At 41.3% G+C, this 26,697-nt stretch overlaps 1 protein-coding gene across 4 annotated transcripts in view; it reads right to left on the bottom strand.

Annotated features, from left to right (window-relative positions):
• Positions 1-26,697, bottom strand: part of PLCE1 (phospholipase C epsilon 1) — a 351,870-nt gene that overhangs the window by 10,636 nt on the left and 314,537 nt on the right. For all 4 annotated transcript variants that reach the window (XM_049855298.1, XM_049855297.1, XM_049855300.1 and 1 more), the window contains 4 exons: positions 24,665-24,926; positions 21,732-21,850; positions 17,613-17,741; positions 1,192-1,404 (listed from right to left, as the gene is read on the bottom strand). In XM_049855298.1, the coding sequence (XP_049711255.1) occupies positions 1,192-1,404; positions 17,613-17,741; positions 21,732-21,850; positions 24,665-24,926 (723 nt within the window). The remainder of the gene's footprint in view (positions 1-1,191; positions 1,405-17,612; positions 17,742-21,731; positions 21,851-24,664; positions 24,927-26,697) is intronic.

Below are 26,697 nucleotides of genomic sequence, written 5' to 3'. Positions count from 1 at the left end.
CCTGGTATGTATTAGGTGTTCAAAAAATATCTGTTTAATCAAATCGTTGAAGTGACTCAACTGTCTCCTTAAGGGCATCTCATGAGGCATTATTTCTCTACTAGAGCAATGACCTGATATGTCACTTTAAGAAATGGCAGTAAATTAGTGGGCTTTTAGCAGTAGATTCTGAAACAAATTAAAAAACCAATGGTGCTCCATCAGCAAGGTCAAAAAGGAGCCAACCAATCCAGAGCCAACATGGTAGTTGTTGTACTGTTTCCTTCATGGGAATGAGGACGGAAATATCCCACAAAAACCAAACCCATTGCCATTGAGTTGATTCCAACTCATAGCGACCCTATAGGACAGAATAGAACTGCCCCCATAGGGTTTCCAAGGCTGTAATCTTTATAGGAGCAGACTGCCACATCTTTCTTCCACAGAGCAGTTGATGGATTTGAACCACTGACCTTTTGGTTAGCAGCCAAGTGCTTAACCACTGTGCACCAGGAATCCTCCAATGGGAATATTAGCATACATTATGTACATTTTTATTAATTCTGACCTAGGTAGCAAAATGATTCTTACTTTGTGGGAAGTCATATATTCAAAGAAATACTGTTGTTTTGTTTGTAAGCATAGAATCTTTTATTAGTTATGACTTAAATTGGTACTAATAGGAAAGCAAGTTAACTCTTAAACATAAAATACCTATATAGGCCTTACTTTACACAATAGGAGCCCTGGTGGCTCAGTGGTTAACGTGGCTGCTAATGGCAGTTTGAATCTACCAGCTGCTCCTTGTAAACCCTATGGGGCAGTTCTACTTTGTCCTATAGGGTCGCGATGAGTCAGAATTGACTTGATGGCAATGAGTTTGGTTTTTTGGTTTAGACACTAACATAACCCTCACAATGATGTCTTTTCACACATTAAAAATACCGGACCCACAGCTGATGACACACACATGGAATTTTAATTCTTTACATTCTTGCTCCCTTGGTTTAATAAGTGAGGATTTTTAGACTGAATTTCTGTAACTCAGAGATAACCCTCTGATAAAATAATTTCTCAACATTTACATAAGAAGAATAACATAGGTTGAGTTGGAATTACAGGAGATTCTAAATTAGATGGGCGTGGTGAGTGGTGAGATGGTTACTCCAATACTGAGATGTTTCTGTGTGCGCTGCTCCTGGACACACTTACTTCCTGCTGCTGGGTTTTTAAGACAATCCTGCCAACGTATCCCTCTTCTGGAAACCAGCTGCTTAAAACCTGCACGATCTCTTCTTCGGGACCAATGGCTCTCTGGAACGGCTGTTTCCTGCATTCATGCTTTTCTTTAGGTATAAAATACTTTTCTTCCATCAAAAAATAGTCTGTAGTGATAGGTTTGGTGCCTTGCTCAGTCGTCCAAATCTAAAGAAAAAGCAAAGGCAAATTGAGACACACCTCTGAAGAGAGGCAAAAAACTTTCATTCAAATCAAGTCCATGTTACATGGTTGTCTGGATATGTTTGATGTTCAACTTATAAGTGAAGCCTACTCTGGAGTATTGCATAATTCTTTTTGGAAGATCTAAGAATTTTCTTCTGTCTAAAAATGATTGTTTATGTTCACTCTGGGCAATGGCACAATTTCTTCGTAATCCCCAGACAGCGTAACTACTTTTCCCACTGCTGGAATGAGAGCTTTTACTGAATTAAAACCTTTCAGGTTTTTTAGCCTTCGAATTTAGCTCTTTGTAATCCTGTAACACAGGAACCTAGTCTTTACCAAGAGAATCTCTTTTTTTCTCGCGTTGGAAATACTCAGTCATCTTCTAACGGAAGGTTCACAGGGCTCGATGTTCATCTGATCTAACTTCTTGGGAATTCTCCTTTTAATAAACTCTTGACAGCATGCCTAGAGCACTGTTTTCTTTGTTGGCTACTGACTCTGGGTGGTAAAACAGAGTGGTTGAGACAAGGCTCTGGAGCCAGACTGACCTGGGTCTGAGGTCTGTGTTTAATAGTTACTGGCTGTGAGGCTTTGGGCAAGATATTTAACCCCTTGGAGACTTGGTTTCCTCATTGAGGAATAAATAATAAGAGTAACAACCTTTTAATTGTGTTTCATTTTACAACTGAGGCACTCATTATAAAGCATAACACGGATACATTATGAGAACTCAAAAAATTTCTACCCATTGTTATGACTACTTTTATTGATCTATTCTTTCTCCCTCTTATTGTACAGGGTACTGGCAAAAGGCTGAACTAGAAGAGGGTGAAGGTCAGTCACGGTGAAGAAGCTCCCTTTGCTGCCTTCCTGTGATGGGTGACAGAGAGAAGGCTGCCACCGTCTGGCCTGGAGTAAGTAGACACCCTTCTCCTCAGGCCCCTGCCAATGATGCAACTACGAGTTATCACGTGGCCCTGTTACGTCTCAGTTGGAGGAAAACCAGAATATTCTGAGAAGGGTGGGGGGCAGAAAAACCTCAAGAAAACTGTGTTCCTTCACCCCAGGCCTTGATGTATAATAGATGTTGTGCTATTGACTCCATGGGGCCAAGGCAAATGGATTGATTTAAACATACAAGTACCACTACAGGAATATGTCAGGACATATAGCTTCCAGGGTAGCTTGGTGAGCACGGTCACCTCCACGGAAGAGCTGGTGTCACCCACTCCCCAGTCCTCCCTTTACATCCACATGATTATTTACATGGGGGTGACAATGAAGTAAGGCTGCTTTTTATGGGTGGCCCATGGGAATATTTCCTAACTTTATATCCTCACATTTTATAGATTTTCCAAAACTCCAAGAGTACTTTGTGACTGTATACACTGAATTTCATGGACTGATTGATTTAAAAAAACAAAAACCCCTCACAGTAGCATGTGTTTGATAATCTATGAAATTTGATATCTGTTATTTTCTCTGATTCTATTTAAGTCACCTATAAAATGTTGGGCAATAGGACCCCTACTTGTTCACAGCAACTTCCTCTTAAACAGGAGAATTATTTATTAACACTGACTATTGTGTACAATCATTCAATCAGTTTTGAATTGCCCATACATTATATGATCCCAGCTACATTTCATCATATGCCTTAATTTCACTGGGAGCTCAAAAGTTTTGCTCCCCTTGGACTACCCCAAAAAGGAAAAGGAATTCTGAAATTAGTTAAGGATAATATAGTCTGCAAGGATATTAGGCCATTGTGCCAAGCAGGGGTGGAACTTCTAGTGTAAAGAGAAAAGGAATACACATGAAGCCTGCCTTGGGGTTTTGAGGAGCGGCTCTCTCTTAAAGGCCTCTCTTTGTTCCTCGCCTTACAAGTCCTCCCGTGGGGAGGAAACCCTGGCCCTGCAGAAGGTCACAAAGATCCCTGGATAAGACAGGGCAGGAATGGCATGGAATGAGTGGCTTACACCAGTTCTGTTACAGGGCTCAGGGTAGTAGGCTCTCATTCTCTTGTTTTAGGCTCTCCATGCTTCTTCACACCCAAAGAGGGATAAGACCTCAAGGCCAACAGCAAGGGCCAGGGGAAGGGGACCAAGGAGTTTGCTCAACATGCAAAGGAAGGCCTTAGGCTGGAGGGCCGAAGGTATCTTCTTGGCCACATGGTCCACCCTGATGCTCTAAGAACTGGAAGCCAACCGCTAGAATGGCCAGCAGACTTCAATCTGCTCATGTGCAAATTCTGATTGACTAGTAAGCTCTGAGTTAAGAAGGATGAAGAGGCTCATGTTCAAGCTTGGAGGGAAAGAGTACATTGTGGGAAGGCCACACAGTCTGATCTTTATCCTTGTACAGCCCAGTGTTTTATGTGGCTGAAGAACTGTTAAAAATTATTCTCCTACCAGATAACTGGGAGCTCCTAAAAATCAAACACCTATGCTTATCTAAAGACTTCACCAAAAGAGTAAAAAGACCACCTACAGACTGGGAAAGAATTTTCAGCTATGACATCTCCGACCAGCGCCTGATCTCTAAAATCTATATGATTCTGTAAAAACTCAACCACAAAAAGACAAACAATCCAATCAAGAAGTGGACAAAGGATATGAACATGCACTTCACTAAAGAAGATATTCAGGCAGCTAACAGATACATGAGAAAATGCTCTCGATCATTAGCCATTAGGGAAATGCAAATTAAAACTACGATGAGATTCCATCTCACTCCAACAAGGCTGGCATTAATCCAAAAAACACAAAATAATAAATGTTAGAGAGGCTGCAGAGAGATTGGAACTCTTATACACTGCTGGTGGGAATGTAAAATGGTACAGCCACTTTGGAAATCTATCTGGTGTTTTCTTAAACAGTTAGAAATAGAACTACCATACAACCCAGAAATCCCACTCCTCGGAATATACCCTAGAGAAATAAGAGCCTTCACACAAACAGATATATGCACACCCATGTTTATTGCAGCACTGTTTACAATAGCAAAAAGCTGGAAGCAACCAAGGTGTCCATCAACGGATGAATGGGTAAATAAATTGTGGTATATTCACACGATGGAATACTACGCATCGATAAAGAACAGTGACGAATCTGTGAAACATTTCATAATGTGGAGGAACCTGGAAGGCATTATGCTGAGCGAAATTAGTCAGAGGCAAAAGGACAAATATTGTATAAGACCACTATTATGAGATCTTGAGAAATAGTATAAACTGAGAAGAACACATACTTTTGTGGTTACGAGGAGGGGAGGGAGGGAGGGTGGGAGAGGGTTTTTTAGTGATTAATTAATAGATAAGAACTGCTCTAGGTGAAGGGAAGGTCAATACTCAATACATGGAAGGTCAGCTCAACTGGACTGGACCAAAAGCAAAGAAGTTTCCGGGATAAAATGAATGCTTCAAAGGTCAGCAGAGCAAGGGCGGGGGTCTGGGGACCATGGTTTAAGGGGACTTCTAAGTAAATTGGCAAAATAATTCTATTAGGAAAACATTCTGCATCCCACTGTGAAATGTGGCGTCTGGGGTCTTAAATGCTAACAAGCGGCCATCTAAGATGCATCAATTGGTCTCAACCCACCTGGATCAAAGGAGAATGAAGAACACCAAGGTCACACGATAACTAAGAGCCCAAGAGACAGAAACGGCCACATGAACCAGAGATCTACATCATCCTGAGACCAGAAGAACTAGTTGGTGCCCGGCCACAACTGATGACTACCCTGACAGGGAGCACAACAGAGAACCCCTGAGGGAACAGGAGATCAGTGGGATGCAGACCCCAAATTCTCACAAAAAGACCATACTTAATGGTCTGACTGAGACTAGAGAAATCCCGGCGGTCATGGTCCCCAAACCTTCTGTTGGCCCAGGACAGGAACCATTCCCGAAGACAACTCATCAGACATGTAAGGGACTGGACAGTGGGTAGGAGAGAGATGCTGATGAAGAGTGAGCTATTTATATCAGGTGGACACTTGAGACTGTGTTGGCATCTCCTGTCTGGAGGGGGGATGGGAGGATAGAGAGAGTTGGAAGCTGGCCAAATTGTCACGAAAGGAGAGACTGGAAGGGCTGACTCATTAGGGGGAGAACAAGTGGGAGTACAGAGTAAGGTGCATATAAACTTATATGTGACACTCTGACTTGATTTGTAAACGTTCACTTGAAGCTCAATAAAAGTTAATAAAAAAAAAAATTATTCTCCTTAGGAATAAATCTAACCAGGGACATAAAAGAGCTATACAAAGAAACCTGCAAAACACTATTGCAGGAAACGAAAAGAGACCTACATAAATAGAAAAACACACCATGCTCATGGATTGGAAGACTTAACATTGTGAAAATGCCAATTCTGCTCAAAGTGATCTACAGATATAATGCAATCCCAATTCAAATACCAACAGCATTCTTTAACAAGATGAAAAAATTAATCACCAACTTTATATGGAAAGGAAAGAGGCCCTGGATAAGCAGAAAAATATTGGAGGAAAAGAACAAAGTAGGAGGTCCACACTACTTGATCTCAGGACCAATACAGCCATGGTAGTCAAAACAGCCTGGTACTGGTACAATGACAGAAACATAGACCAATGGAACAGAATCAAGAACCCAGACTTATATCCATCCACCTATGATCAGCTGATGTTTGACAAAAGACCAAAGTCCATTAAATGGGGAAAAGATAGTCTTTCTAACGAATGGTGCTGGCAAAAATGAATGTCCATCTGTAAAAAAAAGAAACAGGACCTATACCTCACACCATACACAAAAACTAACTCAAAATAGATCAAAGATGTAAATATAAAACCTAAAACGATAAAGATCATGGAAGAAAAAATAAGGACAGCACTAGGGACCCTAATACATGGCTTAAGTATTATAAAAGTGATAACTAATGATGCATAAACACCAGAAGATAAACTAGATAACTGGATGCTCCTAAAACTTAAACACTTATGCTCACCAAAAGACTTCACCTTAGTATAAAAAGAGAACCTACAGATTGGGAAAAAACTTTTGGCTACGACCTATCTGACATATCTAAAATCTATGGAATACTTTGACACCTCAACAACAAAAAGACAAATAATCCAATTAAAAATGGGCAAAGGATAGACACTTCACCAAAGAAGCCATTCGGGCTGCTAACGAATACATAAAGACATGCTTTTGATCATTAGTCATTACAGAAATGCAAATCAAAGGTATAATGAGATACCATGTCACCCATTACTGGTACTAATTAAAAAAACAGAAAATAACGAATGTTGGAGAGGTTGTGGGTACAACTGTTATGGAAAACAATATGGCACCTCATTAAAAAGTCAGATACAGAAATACCATACGATCTAGCAATCCCACTCCTAGGAACATACCCTGGAGAAATAATAGCCATCACATGAATAGACACATGCACACCCATGTTCACTGCAGCATCATTCACAATAGCAAAAAGATGGAAACAATCTAAGTGCCCGTCAACAGATGAATGGATAAGCAAATTATGGTACATACACACAACGGAATACTATGCAACTATAAAGAAAAATGATGAATCTTTGAAACATAACACGGATGAATCTGGAGGGCATTATGCTGAGTGAAATAAGTCAATCACAGAAGGACAAATATTATATGAGACTACTATTATAAGAAGGTTTACACACAGAAAAAAATAATCTTTGATGGTTACAAGGGAGGGAAGGAGTGGGAAGTGGAAATCACTAACTAGATAGTGAACAAGTGTTAACTTTGGTGAAGGGAAAGACAACACACAGTATTGGGGGAAGTCAGCACAACTTGACCAAGACAAAGTCATAGAAGCTTCCAAGACATATCCTAACACCTTGAGGGACCAAGTTACTGGGTCTGAAGGCTAGGGACTATGGTCTTGGGAAATATCTAGGTCATCTGGCAAAACATAGTTCATAAAGAAAATGTTCTACATCCTATTTTGCTGAGTAGTGTCTGGGGTCTTAAAAGCTTGTGAGCAGCCACGTAAAATACATCTATTGGTCCCATCCTGTCCGGAGCAAAGGAGAATGAAGAATACCAAAGACAAAAGGGAAATATTAGTCCAAAGGCATCATGGACCACATGAACCACAGCCTCCACCAGCCTGAGCCCCAAAGAACTACTACATGGTGCCTGGCTACCACCACTGACTGCACTGGCAGGGATCACAATAGAGGGTCCCAGGAAGAGCGGGAGAAAAATGCAGAACAAAATTTAAATTAACAAAAAAGACCAGACTTACTAGTCTATGACAAAGACCGGAGCAACCCCTGAGATTATAGCTCCCAATACCCTGCTAACCCAGAGCTGAAGCCACCCCCGAAGTCCACCTTTCAGTCAAAGATTAGACAGGCCTATAAAACAAAAAATAACACACAGGAGGAACGTGCTTCTTAGTTCAATCAAATACATGAGACCAAATGGGGAACACCTGCCCAAAAGCAAAGACGAGAAGGCAGAAAGGGACAGGAAAACCGTACAAATGGACATGGGGAACCCAGGGTGTAAAGGAAGGGGGAGAGTGCTGACACACTACAGGGACTGCACCCAATCTCACAGAACAATTTGTGTATAAATCTTTGAAAGAGAAACGATTTGCAACATAAACTTTCACCTAAAGCACAATAAGAAAAAAGAAAGGGATATCTTTGCCCAGAGGAAACAGAATCAAGTGTCCCCTAGATAATTAAAGACAAGCAATTCCCCAGGAAGGCTGTTCTGGAACTTAGAGTACAGTGTTCAGTGAAAATGGTTCTTACCCAGGCTGTACTTTAAAATCATCCAGGGAGAGTTCAAATGAAATAAAACCCAGTATGACTGGTCCCCACCTCCAGAGGTTCTGAGCCTCTGATTCAGTTGGTCTGGGGTGGGATGGTTCTAAAGTGCAGTCAGGGTAGAGGAGAACTATCCTAGGGAATTGAAGTAATTGAAAAGAGTTAAGGCCACAAAACTTGTGTTATGGATAAGTTTATTATCTTTTTTTTTTTTTAATAATTTTTATTGTGCTTTAAGTGAAAGTTTACAAATCAAGTCAGTCTGTCACATATAAGCTTATATGCACCTTACTACATACTCCCGTTGACTCTCCTCCTAATGAGTCGGCCCGCTCCCTCTTCCATTCTCTCCTTTTGTGACCGTTTGGCCAGTTTCTAACCCTCTCTACCCTCCCATCTCCCCTCCAGACAGGAGATGCCAACACAGTCTCAAGTGTCCACCTGATACAAGTAGCTCACTCTTCATCAGCATCTCTCTCCAACCCATTATCCAGTCCTTTCCATGTCTGATGAGTTGTCTTCGGGAATGGTTCCTGTCCTGGGCCAACAGAAGGTTTGGGGACCATGACTGCTGGGATTCTTCTAGTCTCAGTCAGACCATTAAATCTGGTCTTTTTATGAGAATTTGGGGTCTGCATCCCACTGTTCTCCTGCTCCCTCAGGGATTCTCTGTTGTGCTCCCTGTCAGGGCAGTCATCGGTTGTGGCCGGGTACCATCTAGTTCTTCTGGTCTCAGGATGAGGTAAGTCTCTGGTTCATGTGGCCCTTTCTGTCTCTTGGGCTCTTAGTTATCGTGTGACCTTGGTGTTCTTCATTCTCCTTTGATCCAGGTGGGTTGAGACCAATTGATGCATCTTAGATGGCCGCTTGATAACATTTAAGACCCCCAATTGATGCATCTTAGATGGCCGCTTGATAACCGCAGTCGCCACATTTCAAAGTGGGATGCAGAATGTTTTCATAATAGAATTATTTTGCCAATTGACTTAGAAGTCCCCTTAAGCCATAGTCCCCAAACCCCCACTTTTGCTCTGCTGACCTTCAGAGCATTCAGTTTATCCTGGAAACTTCTTTGCTTTTAGTCCAGTCCAGTTAAGCTGACCTTCCATGTATTGAGTATTGTCCTTCCCTTCACCTAAAGTAGTTCTTATATACTAACTAATCAGTAAATAACCCTCTCCCACCCTCCCTCCCTCCCCCCTCTTGTAACCACAAAAGAATGTGTTCTTCTCAGTTCATACTATTTCTCAAGATCTTATAATAGCGTTCTTATACAATATTTGTCCTTTTGCCTCTGACTCATTTCGCTCAGCATAATGCCTTCCAGGTTCCTCCATGTTATGAAATGTTTCACAGATTCGTCACTGTTCTTTATGGATGCGTAGTATTCCATTGTGTGAATATACCATAATTTATTTAACCATTCATCCGTTGATGGACACCTTGGTTGCTTCCAACTTTTTGCTATTGTAAACAGAGCTGCAATAAACATGGGTGTGCATATATCTGTTCGTGTAAAGGCTCTTATTTCTCTAGGGTATATTCCGAGGAGTGGGATTTCTGGGTTGTATGGTAGTTCCATTTCTAACTTTTTAAGAAAACGCCAGATAGATTTCCAAAGTGGCTGTACCATTTTACATTCCCACCAGCAGTGTATAAGAGTTCCAATCTCTCCGCAGCCTCTCTAACATTTATTATTTTGTGTTTTTTGGATTAATGCCAGCCTTGTTGGAGTGAGATGGAATCTCATCGTAGTTTTAATTTGCATTTCTCAAAAAAAAAAATCTTTTTTTTTTTTTTTAATGGCCAATGATCGAGAGCATTTTCTCATGTGTCTGTTAGCTGCCTGAATATCTTCTTTAGTGAAGTGCATGTTCATATCCTTTGCCCACTTTTTGATTGGGTTGTTTGTCTTTTTGTGGTTGCGTTTTAACAGAATCATATAGATTTTAGAGATCAGGCGCTGATCGGAGATGTCACAGCTGAAAATTTTTTCCCAATCTGTAGGTGGTCTTTTTACTCTTTTGGTGAAGTCTTTAGATAAGCATAGGTGTTTGATTTTTAAGAGCTCCCAGTTATCTGGGACTATCTTTTCCCCAATTAACTGACACTGGGCCTTTGTCAAATATCAGTTGCTCATAGGTGGATAGATTCATATCCGGATTCTCAATTCTGTTCCATTGGTCTATGTGCCTGTTGTTGTACCAGTACCAGTACCAGGCTGTTTTGACTACTGTGGCTGTATAATCTGTTCTAAAATCAGGTAGAGTGAGGCCTCCCACTTTCTTCTTCTTTTTCAGTAATGCTTTACTTATCCGGGGCTTCTTTCCCTTCCATATGAAGTTGGTGATTTGTTTCTCCATCACATTAAAAAATGTCATTGGAGTTTGGATCGGAAGTGCCTTGTATGTATAGATGGCTTTTGATAGAATAGACATTTTTACTATGTTAAGTCTTCCTATCCATCAGCAAGGTATATTTTTCCACTTACGTAGGTCCCTTTTAGTTTCTCGCACTAGTACTTTGTAGTTTTCTTTGTATAGGTCTTTTACATCTTTGGTAAGATTTATTCCTAAGTATCTTATCTTCTTGGGGGCTACTGTGAATGGTATTGATTTGGTTATTTCCTCTTCGGTGTTCTTTTTGTTGATGTAGAGGAATCCAAGTGATTTTTGTATGTTTATTTTATAACCTGAGACTCTGCCAAACTCTTCTATTAGTTTCAGTAGTTTTCTGGCGGATTCCTTAGGGTTTTCTGTGTATAAGGTCATGCCATCTGCAAACAGAGATAATTTTACTTCTTCTTTGCCAATCCAGATGCCCTTTATTTCTTTGTCTAGCCTAACTGCTCTGGCTAGGACCTCTAGCACAATGTTGAATAAGAGCAGTGATAAAGGGCATCCTTGTCTGGTTCCTGTTCTGAAGGGAAATGCTTTCAGGCTCTCTCCATTTACAATTATGTTGGCTGTTGGCTTTGTATAGATGCCCTTTATTATGTTGAGGAATTTTCCTTCAATTCCTATTTTGCTGAGAGTTTTTATCATGAATGGGTGTTGGACTTTGTAAAATGCCTTTTCTGAATCAATTGATAAGATCGTGTGGTTTTTACCTTTTGTTTTATTTATATGATGGATTACATTAATGGTTTTTCTAATATTAAACCAACCTTGCGTACCTGGTATAAATCCCACTTGGTCGTGGTGGATTATTTTTTTGATATGTTGTTGTATTCTATTGGCTAAAATTTTGTTGAGGATTTTTGCATCTATGTTCTTGAGGGATATAGGTCTGTAATTTTCTTTTTTTGTGATGTCTTTACCTGGTTTTGGTATCAAGGATATGGTGGCTTCATAGAATGAGTTAGGTAGTATTCCAACATTTTCTATGCTTTGAAATACCTTTAGTAGTAGTGGGGTTAACTCTTCTCTGAAAGTTTGGTAGAACTCTGCAGTGAAGCCGTCCGGGCCAGGGCTTTTTTTGTTGGGAGTTTTTTGATTACCTTTTCAATCTCTTTTTTTGTTATGGGTCTATTTAGTTGTTCCACTTCTGATTTTGTTAGCTTAGGTAGGTGGTGTTTTTCTAGGAGTTCATCCATTTCTTCTAGGTTTGCAAATTTGTTGGAGTACAATTTTTCGTAATAATCTGATATGATTCTTTTAATTTCAGTTGGGTCTGTTGCGATATGGCCCATCTCGTTTCTTATTTGGGTTATTTGTTTCCTTTCCTGTATTTCTTTAGTTAGTCTGGCCAATGGTTTATCAATTTTGCTAATTTTTTTCAAAGAAGCAGCTTTTGGCTTTGTTAACTCAATTGTTTTTCTGTTCTCCAATTCATTTAGTTCAGCTCTAATTTCTATTATTTGTTTTCTTCTGGTGCCTGATGGATTCTTTTGTTGCTCGCTTTCTATTTGTTCAAGTTGTAGGGACAGTTCTCTGATTTTGGCTCTTTCTTCTTTTTGTACGTGTGCATTTATTGATATAAATTGACCTCTGAGCACTGCTTTTGCTGTGTCCCAGAGGTTTTGATAGGAAGTGTTTTCATTCTCATTGCATTCTATGAATTTCTTTATTCCCTCCTTAATGTCTTCTATAACCCAGTGTTTTTTGGGCAGGGTATTGTTCAGTTTCCAAGTATTTGAATTCTTTTCCCTGATTTTTCTCTTATTGATTTCCACATTTATGGCCTTGTGGTCTGAGAAGATGCTTTGTAATATTTTGATGTTTTGGATTCTGCAGAGGTTTGTTTTATGACCTAATATGAGATCTATTCTAGAGAATGTTCCATGTGCACTAGAAAAAAAAGTATACTTTGCAGCTGTTGGGTGGAGTGTTCTGTATAAGTCTATGAGGTCAAAGTTGATTGACTGCAGCAATTAGGTCTTCCAAGTCTCTATTGAGCTTCTTACTGGAAGTCCTGTCCTTCTCCGAAAGTGGTGTGTTGAAGTCTCCTACTATAATTGTGGTGGTGTCTATCTCACTTTTCAGTTTTGTTAAAGTTTGTTTTATGTATCTTGCAGCCCTGTCATTGGGTGCATAAATATTTAATATGGTTATATCTTCCTGGTCAATTGTCCCTTTAATCATTATGTAGTGTCCTTCTTTATCCATTGTGGTGGATTTAAAGTCTATTTTGTCAGAAATTAATATTGCTACTCCTGCTCTTTTTTGATTATTGTTTGCTTGATATATTTTTTCCATCCTTTGAGTTTTAGTTTGTTTGTGTCTCTAAGTCTAAGGTGTGTCTCTTGTAGAAAGCATATAGACGGATCGTGTTTCTTTATCCAGTCTGAGACTCTTTGTCTCTTTATTGGTGCATTTAGTCCATTTACGTTCAGCGTTTTACGTGTTTAGTGCTGTCATTTTGATGCCTTTTTGTGTGTGTTGTTGACAATTTCATTTTTCCACTTACTTTTTTGTGCTGAGACTTTTTCTTTGTAAATTGTGTGCTCTTCATTTTCATAGTAGTTGAATTTAAGTTTGCTGAGTTGTTATGTTTTTCTTGGTTTTTATTTTGAGTTATGGAATTGTTAGACCTCTTTGTGGTTACCTTAATATTTACCCCTACTTTTCTAAGTAAAAACCTAACTTGTATCATCCTATATTGCCTTGTTTTCCTCTCCATATGGCAGTTGTATGCCTCCTGTATTCAGTCCCTCTTCTTGATTCTTGTGATCTTTTACATAACAACTTCAATGATTCCCTGTTTTGAGCATTTTTTTCTTTTTAAAATTAATCTTAATTTGCTTTTGTGATTTGCCTATTTGAGTTGATATCAGGATGTTCTGTTCTGTGACCTTGTGTTGTGTTGGTATCTGATATTATCGATTTTCTGACCAAACAATTTCCTTTAGTATTTCTTGTAGCTTTGGTTCGGTGTTTGCAAACTCTCTAAGCTTGTGTTTATCTGTAAATGTTTTAATTTCACCTTCATATTTGAGAGAGAGTTTTGCTGGATATATGGTCCTTGTCTGGCAGTTTTTCTCCTGCAGTGCTCTACATATGTCATCCCATTGCTTTCTTGACTGCATGGTTTCTGCTGAGTAGTCTGAACTTATTGATTCTCCTTTGTAGGAGACCTTTCTTTTATCCCTGGCTGCTTTTAAAATTTTCTCTTTATCTTTGGTTTTGGCAAGTTTGATGATAATACGTCTTCGTGATTTTCTTTTTGGATCAATCTTATATGGGGTTCGATGAGCATCTTGGATAGATATCCTTTCGTCTTTCACGATGTCAGGGAAGTTTTCTGCCAACAGATCTTCAACTATTCTTTCTGTATTTTCTGTTATCCCTCCCTGTTCTGGAACTCCAATCACACGCAAGTTATTCTTCTTGATAGACTCCCACATAATGATTCTTAGGGTTTCTTCATTTTTTTAAATTCTTTTATCTGATTTTTCTTCAACTATATTCGTGTCAATTGCCTTATCCTCCAATTCCGCCACTCTGCATTCCAATCGCTCGATTCTGCTCCTCTGACTTCCTATTGAGTTGTCTAATTCTGTAATTCTACTGTTAATCTTTTGGATTTCTGAATGCTGTCTCCCTATAGATTCTTGCAGCTTATTAATTTTTCCACTATGTTCTTGAATAATCTTTTTGATTTCTTCAACTGCTTTACCAGTGTGTTCCTTAGCTTTTTCTGTATATAAAATAAGATTGCCTTATTTCATTTTTGAGGTCATCCCTGATGTCTTGAAGCATTCTGGAAATTAGTTTTTTATATTCTGCACCTGGCAATTCCAGGATTGTATCTTTGTTTGGGAAAGATTTTGATTCTTTAATTTGGGGAGTTGTAGAAGCAATCATGGTCTGCTTCTTTATGTGGTTTGATATCGACTGCTGTCTCCGAGCCATCTATAAGATATTGTAATGATTTATTTTATATTTGTTCACTAAGTCTTATCTTGTTTTGTTTTCTTTCAGTATACGTAGATGGACTACTAGGTTGCACTGTCTTGATTGTTGTAGCCTTTGAATTAGTTATGTCCTAATACCAGCTGGTTTGGGCTGTTACCAGATATATAAGCCTAAGAGTCCATTCACTATTCTTGAGTAGAATCTGATTTTGGATTACCAAGTGTGTGGTGTAGACTGTCACCTATTCACTTAGAGGAGTAGTGGTGATAGTTGTGTGTACCAGATTCTAGTAGCAGCAGGGGGTCACACTCCTGGGGAGGCCGGATGCTGACAGGCTTCCCCCAAGTGCCAGTGAGGTAGGTGTGTCTCTATTCCTAAAGCACTTTGGTGTGTGGGCTCTGCAGCTGTACCTTAGGCACCCAATGCATGTACCTCTACAGATTGGTAGGTGTCACTATCCTCAGACCCCTATGGCAAAAGGCTAGTGGTTTGGGTGGAGCTTCAGCCCTCAGTTCCCCTTTGTGGGTCAGTGAGGGCCCTGTTTAATAGGTAGAGATATCAGACCTGGGAAACTTGTCTTAAACAATTACAGTCAGATCACTATCAGAATTGCCTTTGCATTATAATAGCCACCTTGTTCCCTGTAGGGATGACAGCCCTAGACCGTAGATCTCATATGCTTGGCTGGAGCTGGTTCTGTATTTTCAGTCCAATTTTGGGATGTCAGGGGAGGATTTTTGGTCCCTGGGTTTTTTGTAGCTGCTTCTGTCAGACCAGGAGAATGGATTAGGAAAAGAGAAAAACAAACAAACTAACAAACCTGCAGAGCACCTCACTCTCTGGCCCAGGAAATTCCAATGTTAATGAAGCCTCCTGGGAAGGGGAGGGGAAGGATCAGATAGATAGGAGAGAGTAGCACCCAGGAACATAAACAAAGTTACTTCTCTTGCTTGGTGATGTCTGTTTTATCTGAGATTCCCGAAAGGCCTGTAGCCTGTGTGTGTTGGCTGGGTCGAGACTGTCCCTGAGGGTCAGGCCCACGTCCTGTGCTTGTGCTGTCTCAGAAGCCGTGGTCAGTTTCCTCTGCTCCCAGTCCAAAGCCCAGCGCCAAGGTTCCCCGGCTGGGACATTGCACTCCAGGCTCCAAAACCAGTCACTGCCTCCCGGTGACTTCTCCTCCTGTCAGCCAGCGTGCACTGGCTGGGCTTCCCCCGAGGTCACTTCTGGGGCTAGGGCTGCGTTCCGTTTTTGCGCCGTCTCAGGAAGCCGTGCTCAGCTCCCCTGCGTCCAGTCCAAAGCCCGGAGCCAAAGTTTTCTGACTGGGACACTGGCTCCAGGCTCCGAAAACAGTTGCTGCTTCCCCGTGGTTGCTCATGCTCTCGTTAGCCGCATCAGTGTGCAGCCTGCTTGCGCTGGCTGAGTCTCTGTCACTCAGGTCAACTCTTCAGATCTGTGTTTGATAGTCAGGGTTCGTAGATTGTCATGAACGTGATCGATTCACTTGTTTTTCCAAGTCTTTGTTGCAAGAGGGATCCGAGGTAGCTTCTACCTAGTCAGCCATCTTGGCCCTGCCTCCTCTTTTTTTTTAATTGTACTTTTTAGATGAAGGTTTACAGAACAAACTAGTTTCTTATCAAACAGTTAGTACACACATTGTTCTATGACATTGGTTAACAACCCCACGACATGTCAACATTCTCCCTTCTCAACCCTGGGTTCCCTGTTACCAGTTTTCCTGTTCCCTCCTGCCTTCCAATCCCTGCCTCAGGGCTGGTGCACCCCTTTAGTCTTGTTTTGTTCCATGGGACTGTTCAATCTTTGGCTGAAGGAGTGACCTCATTACTGAGCTCAAAGGGTGGCTGGGGGTCATACTTTCAGGGTTTCTCCAGTCTCTGTCAGGTCAGCAAGTCTGTTCTTTCTTTTTCAGTTAGAATTTTGTTCTACATTTTTCTCCAGCTCTGTCTGGGACCCTCTATTGTGATTCCTGTCAGAGCAGTCACTAGTGGTAGCCAGGCACAATCTCGTTGTTCTAGACTCAGTCTAGTGGAGGCCGTGGTAGATGTGATCCATTAGTCCTTTGGACTAATCTTTCCCTTCTATCTTTAGTTTTCTTTATTATTCCTTGCTCCCGAAGGGGTGAGACCAGTGGAGTATCCTAGACAGCTGCTCACAGGCTTTTAAGACCCCAGACGCTACTCACCAAAGTAGAATGTAGAACATATTCTTTATAAACTATGTTATGCCAATTGAGATAGATATTCCCCAACGTCATGGTCCCCACACCCCTCAGCCCAGCAATTCCATCCCTCAGGGAGTTTGAGTGTGTCTGTGGAGCTACCATGACCTTGCCTTGTACAGGTTGTGCTGGCTTCCCCAGAGAAGTTTATTTTCTTTAATTATCCTAAACGAACAGGACCTCTGGGACTAAGTAAGCAATTTTCTCTTAAGCTAAGCACATCAGGACCAAACCTGAAACCCACTGCGACTGAGTCAATTCTGACTCATAGTGACCCTACAGGACAAAGTAGAAGTGCCTGGCAGTTTTCAAGGAGTGGCGGTGAATTCGAACTGCCAACTTTTTGGCTAGCAGCTGTAACTTTTCACCACTGTACCACCAGGGCTCCACATCAGGACCAGTGGAGCTGAATTCAATTTCTGGGAATCAGAAAGCTGCTTCCAAAAATTCCTTGTATCTGTGATTGATTCTCTGGTTAGTTTGGTTCTTTTCATTAAAACAATAAAATACCAGTGTTTCCAAAAACAAACAAACATTCTCTACAAGTTAAGGTACCATAGTACCATCTGTATCTGATCCTCTAAGATCATTCTTGGGTGGGACTCGATGTTGAATACCATATTTATAAATAACCAAAAGGCAGGTCATCAACATGGACATTTGTGGATATGTGTGTGCATGTGTACACACTTACAGGCACGTACACACATCTACACACAGATGCACAGGGACATCCATACATATTAGACACTGGATTCTTCCAATCATGGGGTCAGCAGACTTACTTGGTGGAGAAGCTGCTTTGCCTTGGTGCCTCCATTTATAGTGAAAACGGTAAAGGGCTCTGGACCTGGGACCCCATGCACTGTGACTCTGTGTGTCTGCAAACATTTTCTTTCTTCTGTATTAAACATCTGTCAAGAAAATCACATGACTTCTCATTCACTGTAAATCACATGTTGAGGCTGTATTCAACACAGAAGTGTACTTAGAAGTATGTTCAGAGACATGCAAATGCAAAAGGAGAGAATCCTTTTATAATCCGACATATGTTTTGGGGGTACATCTTTCCTGAACTGTCTAGTGAGGAAATTTAGCAGCACACCAAAATATTATTTGTTTTAAATCGAAGTGCCTCCTTCTATCTAAGTAGGGAACTGATACTAGCTGAAATGCATGTTAGTCTTTACTTACGATTTGACTTTCAACAATATCTATTGGGCTCCTGCTCTCTTCCGGGCACGGAGCTAGAATTTTTAGATGATAAGATAACAAATAAAATGCCCTGCCCTTGGGGAGCTCACCTTCGAGGCACACAAAGAGCTATAATATGAAAAGTGCATCTGTTACCCAGTTACCACTACTGAACATTCTGATCAAGAGCACAATAAATCCTAATAGAAAGAGAGAAAAATGTGGAACAGATCTGTAAATTTTTAAAGAATCCAGGCTTACTGAACTTACTGAAACTGCAGGAGACCCCAAGACTAGTAACCTGAGTTACTCTTCAAATTTTGAACCGAACTATTCCCTGAAGTCACCTTTAAACTAAGCAACAGTTTAGCTCAAGAAGTAAAGATTGTCATTCTTGAATACTGTGTTCTTTAAAAAAAAATTATCTACCGTATTTATATGCAAATAATGGGTGTCTTCTACATTTGTTTGCCAATCGCACCCTCCCTCTTGAAGTATTTTCATAAGGCTGCTATGCCAATTTTTTTTTTACATGTTGCCTTAAAAAGAGAAATTAGCAGAGCACCTTGTGAAAATACCTCTGGGGGCAGTCAGTGGGAGTGAAAACAACTAGAACTGTTTAAATCAATAGGAGTGAAACAACTAGAGCAGAAATAATGGAAATGCTGACACAATGTAAATAACGTAACCAATGTCACTGACCCTTAAGTCTAGAAACTGTTGAATGGGAACAGGTTTTGTGGTGTGTATTTTCACCAAAAAGAAAATAAGGTATCAATTAAAAAAAAAAAAAGCATGCCTGGTAGGGAGAGCTGTGTAGATGTGTATGTAAATCACAGTTCTTTGAGCATTTTGGACATTAAGATATATTAATTCATTCAAAACACAAAAATAGCTTCTAGCCTCCTAAAAAAAACTGTGAGAAAATAAATTTTGTCTGTTGAAGTCAAAAACAAAACAAAATACAAAAGTATTTATGGAGGGCCTATAGTGAATCAGGAGCCCTGGTGGCAAAGTGGTTAAGAGCTTGGCTGCTAAACAAAAGGTCAGCAGTTCAAATCCACCAGCTGCTCCCTGGAAACCCTATGGGGCATTCTACTCTGTCCTACAGGTTTGCTATGACTCAGAATCATCTTGATAGCAATGGGTTTGTTTGTTTGTTTTTTACAGTCAATCAGATTGTGTCTGACCCTGAGGATTCAGGGACAAATAGGACATTATCCCTGCCCTCAAGGACTTCCAGTTGAATGACAGCAGCTAACGAAAGTGGACAATTGTAAGAAACATGGTAAGTTCCTTAGGAACCCAGAGGAGGGCACCTATCCCAGGTTTGGGGAAACGAGAGAAGGCTTCCTAGAAGCGGCATCACCTAAATATTGAAGGATCAATGTAACTTATCAGGGGAAGGGTGGGCAAGAGCTTAGAGGTGGCCTAGAGCAGGGCACTCTGGGAACCTCAATGAGTTCTGTGATTGATGTGTAGAAAAGAAGAAGAATATAAATGCTAGTAGAAGCAAGACCATGCAGGGCTTTGTCCCACTGGTTAAAAAAATTAGATTGGAAGTGGCAGAATGGTGACCTGAGAGACAGAGTGTTTTTACTTAATTGATTTTAATGAGGTATGATTTGCATACAATAAAATACCCTTAAATTGTATGGTTTAGCCTGCACTATATTTTTTTTAAGAAATGAAACAGTTCCCAACATTCACAAACAAAAGATTTTATATGAAAATACAGATTTCCTGATTCTCTTCAAAAATCAGAAGACCTGGCGACATTGCTGAGAGCTGGGAAGCAGCAGTTCCTTTAAGTGACCCAGGAACAAGCTACTTTCTCTGAGTGTCTGCCCAGCTCCCAGCCCACTATGCACATTTACAGGATTTCCTTGCTGCCTCCTGGCATTTGCCTCTGTTACCTCTGCTATAAACTTTACCCCAAAAGCAACAGGGAACCAATGAAGAGTTTTAAACAGAGCAGTGACATGATCAGATTTAGGTTATAGACAGATAGTCTGGGGGGCCCCACAGAAGGATAGACAGAAGAGGGAGGAGCCCAGAGGAAGACAGACCAGTTAGGAACCCACTGCCACAAGCCAGGTGAGAATTAATGAGGGATATGGCAATGGGGATGGATAGAGATGAAGGGATTTGAGGGACAGTAAGGAGAAAGGCCTTAAATGACTGGCTCTGGGGGTAGTGAGAGAGAGCAGGAGAAGTCTAGAATGATCTCCAGATACTGGTTTGGGGAATGGAAGGTGATACCCTCCGTGGGTCAAAAAACACGTTACCAAACATAGATGCCGCTGCCTGGGAACCCCAAGGATGGCATGCTGTGTGCGGAATCTTCAGCTGATAGGTATTGAGGGCAACTGACCCAGGACTGGGCACTAAGCCCGGTCCCACCTTTCTGAAAGCACCTGACTCTTGCTCTTTGGCACAGGCAGCCTGTCTCTGCTTGACAATCCTCTGCACAAGGTGGAGGCAATACCTACTTCCACCCTGGCCCAAGTGCAGTTCTCAACCTTCGCTGCACAGTGGAATCACATGAAAATCTCTGAAAATACTGATGCCTGGGCCCTACTCACAGAGATTCCAGTTTTTGACCTGGGGTGTGGCCTGGGCACATGGATTGTTTTATATCTCACCAGGTGATACAAATATACAGCCAAGGTTACTGTGGAGTGATGAAGGGAAAAGGAGGAAAACCTAAGAAAACAAAGTCAGGGACAAAGAGAAAAAACTGACATGGGTGAGGGAAAGAGAAGGCTAGAAAGGAAAGCAGTGGCCAAAGCCAGGGCCACTGTGAGCACATGAGGTGCTGTTTCAAAGGTTGCTAGGACTATGCTACAGTATAGGATTGACACAAAAGCAACCAGATTATTACAGATGTAAAGAGGGTAGCTGAACAGTGGTGGTTTTTAAATTTATTTTTATTTTAATAAAGCGGAAGCATAATGTAATTAACCAATTAACTGAAACAGTTTCTTGTTTAAACAACCAACCAGCATTAATGGGATGAGCACTGTTCCAATGGTTCTTGAACTTCCACGGACACTACCTTCTTTGGGGAACTTGTTAAAATGCAGATTCTGCAACCGAGGCACTTTTTATGGTATCCTCCTCCCATCCCCCAAGGGTCCAGATTCTGCATCTCAAGTGCCAGCCAGGGTGCAAGTCACACACCACCAGCTGCCCACACCTCTCTGTTCTGCCTGTGAGATCCGTCCAGGGACTGGGAAGAAGCAAAGGATTTTCCTGGTCTAGCCTATAGTTTCTAGAAGTACCAAGATGCTTCCTACTAGGCTTTGCTTAATCAGCTTCTTTCCTCACTTTGCTATTTTTGGCTGGCTTCCCTGGCAGGCACTGTAATGCACTCATGAACAGCACAGGCTTTGGCACCAGATGAGCCCGGGCTTAAATCCTGGTCTGCTGCTTGCTAGCTGTGTGACCTCAAACAAGGTACTTAGCTCTTACTTTTCTCATCTGTACAACGGCGATGATACTAAGCCGTGCCTCATGAAGTTATTTAGAGGGCTGAGTGAGTTAATTCATGCAAAGTACTTAGCAGGTGTCAGCCATTATTATTATTATTATTATTTTTACAACTACCTAATCAATGATTCTAATAGACCGCTTTCCTGTATCACAAGAAAGCCTACCTCCAGTGTAGCAATCCCCCCAGTGGTGCTTTGGAAATAGAACTTAATTACCAAAGAGGCTGGTATGGTACTGCTGGAGGAATTTTCTTCCATCCTTCTGCTGTTTATGAATAAACTGGAAATTTCCAAGACTTCATTGTGGAGGTTTCGCAGCTGAAGGTGTCGATATCCTAGAATAATGCAGCATTGGGAGAAGACTGTTAACCCCAGGGCTCTGCAAAAGGGACACCCCAGGGAGAGCCATAAATGACAGGTGGAAATAAGACCATAAAATGGCAGGCCACCAGCAAGCACCTTTTCAAAGGGAGAGTGCTGCTCCCTACAGGCTGTTTTGGGCCACCCAGGGGTAATTAACGCACCTAGGTACTGTTTCTAACTTCAAGTAAAACAGAAAACAGTAGTAGGAAAACCTGATCATTTTTTATAGCAAGGCATCTCCAGTCATCCCTGTTTTACAAATATTCTTTCTTAATTCACCTTAGAACAGCTTCCAAACCCAAAACCAAACCCATTGCTGTCAAGTCAATTCCAATTCATAGCAACCCTACAGGACACAGTAGAACTGTCCCATAGGGCCTCCAAGGCTGAAATCTTTACAGAAGCTGACTGCCACATCCTTCTCCTGGGGAGCGGCTGGGGGGTTCAAACAGCTGACCTTTTGGTTAGCAGCTGAGTGCTTAACTACCACACTACCACAGCTCCTTAGAACAGCTTCAGTGGTCATAAAATAGTCTAACAATTGAGGGTGCAAACAGTTAATGTGCTTGGCTGCTAACCTAAATGTTGTTGGAGGTTCGAGTCCATCTAGAGGTTCTGTGGAAAAAAGGCCTGGTGATCTACTTCTGAAAAAATCAGTCACTGAAAACGCTACGGATCACAGCTCTACTCTGACACAGGGCCACCATGAGTCAGAGTTGATCCAACTGGTACTAGCACTGGTTAAAAGTGGACAACCTGCTAACCCATAACTGAAACGATTCCTGAAGCCCACATTAGATAGGCCTGTAAAACAAAAAATAACACATGTGAGGAATGTGCTTCTTAGTTCAATCAAATACACAAGACCAAATGGGCAGCTCCTGTTCAAAAGCAGGACAAAAAGGCAGGAAGGGACACAAACTGGACAAATGGACACAGGGAACCTGGGGTGAAAAGGAGGAGTATGCTGTCACATTGTGGAGATTGCAACCAATGTCAAAAAACAATACGTGTATACATTTTTGAATGAGAAATTAACTTGAGCTGTAAGCTTTCACCTAAAGCACAATAAACAAAAGTGGCAATGTAGATGTATCATTATTAACATGGAAAGTTGCTCACTCTATATATTACTAAGTGAAAACCAGTAAGTTGCAAAACACTAATAGTAGATGGCCTATTTGTTAAAAACATGTATGTTCATGTGTACATACTTGGGTGGAGAAAAAAGCAAGAGATACACAACCAGAGTGCTGATTTCTGAACGATGGGAAAATGGATACTTTAAAATTTTTAAAAATTTTGCTTCTCTGTACTTTTTCACATTTCAGTCATGAGCATGGGCTACTTGCACAATGAAAAACAGAAATAAGGAGAAATAGGAAACTAACGTGTTTGTGAAGTTCAGAGGGCGGCAGCTTGAGTGTGGTGGTAAGAGGAGTTATGTGCTAGAACCTTGGTACTCCAAACAGACCAGTAGGGTCAGCATCCCCTGAGAGCTTGTCAGAAATGTGGAATCAAACCACACCCCAGACTTACTGAATCCAAATCTGCATTTTATTACCAAGAGCCCCAGAGGACTCATAGGCTTGTCAAAGTTGGAGAGGCAACACACAGACATTCTGGACAGGCACAACAAGCTGAAATTCCCCAGAGTGCCACAAAGCCAATCCAAGCCCCGAGCTAGGAAGCGTGGAGCCCAAGCCAACAGCTCTGGCCTTTGCTCAGCATTCTCTGTCCTCCCCTGCTCCACACCTACCACCACCCTGGCTTCCAACACTGAGCTTTGATTCCAACCTTGGCTCACTTATGTCCCTGTTGTGGTTGTTAGCTGCCCTTGAGTCTCAGCTTCAGATTCATGGTGACCTCATGCTATGATGCTAAAACCTGTTCAGCATCAGAGCAACATGGAAGCCTCCACTGGCAGATGGGTGGTGACAACATTAGGTGCATTGGCTGGGATCAACCCTGGGTCTCCCACATGGAAGGTAAAATTTTACCACTACCGCTACCACACCCCAACCCACCTTCCTCTCGGTTTTCCCTCCTTACTTCAATCCCTGCTTCTGAAATGCCAGCATGCTATGGGTACAAGCTGGGAAGGGATGTGTGGAAATGGGTACACAACAACTACTACTTCCAACATCAGCAAGGGTGGGGGAGGCTGCACTTTATAAGAATCTGCTGCTGTCAAGTTGGAAACCCTGGTGGCATAGTGGTTAAGAGTTTGGCTGCTAACCAAAAGGTCGGCAGTTTGAATCCACCTAGGTGCTCCTTAGAAACCCTAGGGAGCAGATCTACTCTGTCCTATAGGGTTGTTGAGTTGGAACTGCCTCAATAGCAACGGGTTTCATTTTTTTTTTTCCGTACAGTTGGTTCCAACTCACAGCGACTCTAAAGGACAGAGTAGAACTTCCCCCACAGGGTTTTCAAGACTGTAAATCTTTATGGAAGCAGACTGCCACAGCTTTCTCCCATGGAGTGGCTGGTGGGTTCGAACCATGACCTTTCAGTTAGCAGCTGAGGCACCTTTGTACCACCAGGGCACCTTTGTAATTTATAAGAGAATTTGCTAATACTTCAGATTTTTAAAAAAGGTAAAGGAAAAACTTCATTCGAGAGGCACTCAAAAAGTGTTCAAATTCATTTCCTTCTGCCTCTTATTTTTAACTTGTTAATACAGGAAATGTCAAACATACACAAAAGTAGAGAGACGAGTATAAGGAACTGTGGACTTCCACTGCCCCATTACAACAATGGTCAACGTTTTGACAATATTATTCTACCTCGTTTTAAGGCCTTGAGTGGAATGATTCTCTGAGCAGTTACTGCCGAGCTGTTGTTTTCCACCACTGCAAAACGAAGAAATACAAGATCTTCAAAGTGAACTCGGAAGAGAAACTGCTCATTCCACATGGGGTTCAGAGTGTTTCGGTGGATGGGCTTCGTGCGGAAATGGCAGCTGTCTAGGGGCATGCCCAGGACGTCAACTTCAATACATGGGCTTCCTGTGCTGTTGCTAGGGCACACATTTTGACCAGAGACAATCTAGGGAGGAAAAAAGGATCTAAGTCACTGAAGACGAAAAAAAAAAGACAACTTCTCCCCTTCCCTCCACGCAGACAACGGACACTCTGGAATGTTCAAGGTAAATGATTAATAAAGCTGATTAAAAAAAAAAAATGTAAGTGATTATAATCAGGCAATCACATGACTGTAATCATGTGAAAAGCCTCTTGTCAAGAGCATTCACCTAACTGTAACCTTTCAATGTTCACAATGTTCAAAAATCTTTAAAAAACCAAGCAATTTATGCCCTGAAGCCACCTCTGAACTAAATAGCAGGTTAGCTCAAAAAGTAAAGAATGGTACCCTTGAGTACTGCACTGTATTAAAAAATTATCTATATGAGGCCAAATGGACAACAGTTACTACTCTAAAGCATAGATGAGAACTTGGGGGTGGGGTGGGTTGGGGGGCAATGAGACTAAGTTAATGGAAGCGGAAAAACTAGAATGGAAATAATGAGAATGCTGACACAATGTGAAGAATGTAACCAATGTCACTGAACGTTATGTGTAGAAATTATTCAATGGGAGTGTGTTTTGCTGTGTTTTCACCAAAAATGCAACAAAATGTTAAACAAAACAAAAAAGCAAGTAAGATGAAATTAAGTTTCTCACAGATAGTGAGAGAAAAGCACAAGACCTTATATAACGCAACTGCAAATTTGCTACTAATAGTCTATGCAAAGTGTTGCAGGAATAGATCTCATAACTTCAAGATCTTTTTCTTGAATACTTTTGGAGTAACTCATAAAGCATGTTGCTAAAAATTAATTCATAACATTTTGTCAACAGAAAAAACTACATTCAGTTTTAGCTGAAGTGGTCAAACTGAGAAGGAGCTACTACTGACTGACTGTCTCAGGTAAAGAGAAACAGCACTTCGAGTGGCAGGAAAAACTATAAATTGGGTTATCCCAGGGGTTTGGGGTGTTGTGGGCATAGGGCCACTCATTATTCCCTATTCATTATTCTTCCTTTGGAAGATGGATCTGAGATGGAGAGAAGAGGTAACCTTCTCCCTCCCTTTCTTTCCTATCATCCACCCAGTAGGTTTTTTTTTTTTTTTCTATCAGCCAAGATGGAGGGAAGGGATTGGGAAATAATCTGTCCCTGGTGGCGCAGTGTTTAAGAGCTTGTCTGCTAACCAAAAGGTCAGCAGTTCCAATCCACCAGCCACTCCTTGGAAACCCTATGGGGTAGTTCTACTCTGTCCTATAGAGTTGCTATGAGTCAGAATTCATTCGATAGCAACAGGTTTTTTTTTTTTTGATCAAAGTGTGTGTCAGACTGAAAAGCTACCACGGTTCTCTTGTTAAGGGCAGTCTGTGGAGTTTTGACATTAAGTTAACTGGACAATGAAGAGAATTAGGAAAGGCCTAGGAACAATAATGGCTAAACTATAAGGAGGAAAAAAATGCCTACTTGTATGTTCATGTTGATGTTAGCTTGCCTGATGCTTGCTTAAGGCTAGCTGCTTTAACAAGGAGCTCAACTTTTATAGGATATACTCATGGCTATGATTCTGTGGGCACTGGAAGACAGAATTACCATCAGTACCAGGTGAAGCAGGAACCTCGTAACTCCATCTACTTGGCTCTGGCAAATACCAGTGCCTGGTGACAGCATACTTAAACCATAGCCACTGAAAGCTAAAGAAATTCTATTGGGAACAAAATCTGGGCAGTCAAAATTGTGACATGACAGCTTTGTAACACCTTGAATTCATAACCAGGAAGGCTTAAATGCCTAAC

The sequence above is a fragment of the Elephas maximus genome, chromosome 16 (assembly GCF_024166365.1).
Source record: "Elephas maximus indicus isolate mEleMax1 chromosome 16, mEleMax1 primary haplotype, whole genome shotgun sequence".
NCBI lineage: Eukaryota > Metazoa > Chordata > Mammalia > Proboscidea > Elephantidae > Elephas > Elephas maximus.
Note: the sequence above shows the minus strand (reverse complement) of the source record. Positions and strands in the feature narration are given on the sequence as shown.